The 2,634-nt window shown below is 56.8% G+C and overlaps 1 protein-coding gene across 2 annotated transcripts; it reads right to left on the bottom strand.

Moving 5' to 3' along the window:
• Positions 1-63: 63 nt before the first annotated feature.
• Positions 64-2,585, bottom strand: LOC113213587 (zinc finger protein 300; the record flags this gene model as incomplete). Of its 2 annotated transcripts, XM_026432696.2 has the most annotated exon segments (4): positions 64-1,286; positions 1,460-1,825; positions 2,142-2,301; positions 2,426-2,585. In XM_026432696.2, coding segments are annotated over 3 exon segments (1,616 nt in total), but the record flags the coding sequence as incomplete, so codon positions are not given.
• Positions 2,586-2,634: the final 49 nt, after the last annotated feature.

The raw sequence follows: 2,634 nt of genomic DNA, 5'->3' as shown, positions 1-2,634 counted from the left end.
TGGGCTTGAGCCAGAGCTTGAGCCTGCGCTTGCGCCTGGGCCAGGGCCTGAGCCTGAGCTTGCGCTTGCGCTTGGGCCTGAGCAAGGGCTTGAGCATGAACTTGCGCCTGCGCTTGGGCCTGCACCTGAGCTTGCACCTGCGCTTGCACCTGCAGCTGCTCAGGCGACGGCGCCACGATGGCAACGGCGTCGTGCTCCGGACTGAGCACGGCGGCGGCCCCAGCTGCGCTGGCCGCGCCCGGCCTGGGGGCCCGCACGGGCTTGACGCCGTAGTGCAGCGACAGGTGGCTCTTGAGGTTGTCCTTACGCGCGAAGGCGCGCTCGCACACGTCGCACTTGTAGGGCCGCTCGCCGCTGTGCGTCATCATGTGGCTCTTGAGCTTGCGGTCGCGCGCGAACGCCTTGCCGCACACGTTGCACAGGAAGGGCTTGACCTCGTCGTGCAGCCAGACGTGCTCGGTGAGGTGGCCCTTGCGCGAGAAGGCGCGGCCGCAGATGCCGCACGGGTAGAGCTTCTCCTGCGTGTGCACCACCATGTGCCGCTTCAGGGCGCACTTCTCGGCGAAGCACTTGCCGCACACGTCGCAGCCGAAGGGCTTCTCGCCCGTGTGGATGCGCATGTGCGCCGCCAGGTTGTCCTTGCGGGAGAACATCTTGTGACACACGTCGCAGCCGAAGGGCCGCTCGCGCTCCGGCTTGTCCTCCGGGTCGGCGCCGGCCGCGGGGTCGCGCTGCTGCTCCGGGGCGGGGGCGGCGCCGGCCCGCGCCTGCAGGTCCTTGTCCCGCCGCTGCTGGTCGCGCCGGGCCTGCACCTTGCTGGGCGAGGCCGTGCGGCTCGGCTTGGTGTGCGTCTTGACGTGGTTCTTGAGGTGGTCGCGGCGCAGGAACGCCTTCCCGCAGAAGTCGCACTTGAGGGGCTTGTCCCCCCGGTGGATCATGAGGTGCAGCTTGAGCTTGTCCTTCCGGTTGAAGCCGCGGAGGCAGACCTCGCACTTGAAGGGCCGCGCGGGCCGACCCGGCCGGGCGAACTCCACGTCGGCGTCGTCGTCCTCGAGCGGGTGCGACCCCACCAGGTGCATCATGGCGTGCCTCTCGAGCGCGGCCGCGTCCTGGAACTTGAGGCCGCACTCGGCGCAGTCCAGCGGCCCGCCTTTGGACCCGCTCCCTGCCGCGGCCGCCAGGACCCCGCCAGGACCCATCAGCTCCTCGTCAGCTTCCTCGAGGCTCACGATGGGCTTGACGTCAGCATCGTCGTCATCGTCATCATCGTCCATCCCGAGACTCACCTGCACAAGGAAAACACATCACATGTGATACAAGATTAGTGATAATATAAAAAAAATAAAAGAAAAGAAAATCCTTTAATATTTTTTTTAGGGAAAAAAATTATTAAAAGAAAATCCTTTAATATTTTTTTTAGGGAAATGACAAGTCAGTGAAAGAAACAAGACCGACATACCTGGGGCTCCCCTTGGTTTCCATGATGAATCAGCTCAAAGCGTTGGCTACAAGATGCACAAAGGTACGGCTCCTCTTTGTTTTGTACATTCTGTTCTGGTATGTCATCATTAGGTTTGCCACACAGCAAGCAGGCCAGATTTCTCCATCCATTTCCATCCTCTTCATCATCGTCATCGTCATCATCATCATCATCGTCGTCGTCATCATCATCACCATCATCATCATCAGGAGATAGGGATGCATCCTCCGTCTTAGTCTTTATCTTCATTTGTCTACAGTTTCCTTCACTTCCATTCATACTTGGACCACCCAGCTGGGAGCCGGAGTCATTGTCACTATTGTTGTTCATAGCTCGTTCCGCCATCTGCAAGTCCAAATACAATCATGACAACGACACAAAGTTGGTCATCTGCTTTTTCCCATTTGCTGGGGAAACAACTTGAACTAATAGTTAATACAGCAGATACTAATATGGCAAACCCTCCCTTTGGCTCCCACTAGACCCTAACCTTCAACATTTCAAATATCATATTTTAATCATTTCTAATGACAACACTCAGGAAGTGATTGAGGAGAAAATTTTACAGACAGCCCAAAGGCGTTGATGCCAATTTTCAGTGGGATAACTCAAATAAAGACAATGTCAAAATAAACTTCAAGAAAAAGTACAGAACACATACCATGGGAGCTGTTCCATGAACCATCATAATCCATTCATTGAAGAATCTTGCGTCGGTGAGATGTTTGTTAGATCACATCATCTCGGACTCTCCAGCCTGAACTGAAGCCCGCAGAGGCTGCGTCGTTGTCTCGAGTCCCCACGAGAGCCGTGGCAGTCGACTTTTTCAAAACAACAACAGACTTGAGAGGTTAGGGACGTCCTGGGTTCACGGAGTCAGTCCGTGAACGCGGTACGAGCATGGGCCACTGTTGTGCGGCTCCACCAGAAACACTGACAACGTACATTTGATGGCAGAGCAGTGCGTGGGTGCAGCGGGGGCGGCACGACAGGTCAAAACCAACGACACCCAGTACCTGTTGACAAACACCCATCCCAAGTCAGAGTCCAGTGGAGTCCATTTGCGAGCCGCTGCTCCACAGCTCCACCTCTGCCTAGCAGTACCTAGCAGCGAAAGGACTATACGGGAGATTTGCGCATGCGCTTGGGGGGGG

The sequence above is a fragment of the Frankliniella occidentalis genome, unplaced genomic scaffold (genome assembly GCF_000697945.3).
Source record: "Frankliniella occidentalis isolate FOCC.00 unplaced genomic scaffold, Focc_3.1 Scaffold2447, whole genome shotgun sequence".
NCBI lineage: Eukaryota > Metazoa > Arthropoda > Insecta > Thysanoptera > Thripidae > Frankliniella > Frankliniella occidentalis.
This window is presented reverse-complemented; position numbering and strand designations above follow the sequence as displayed.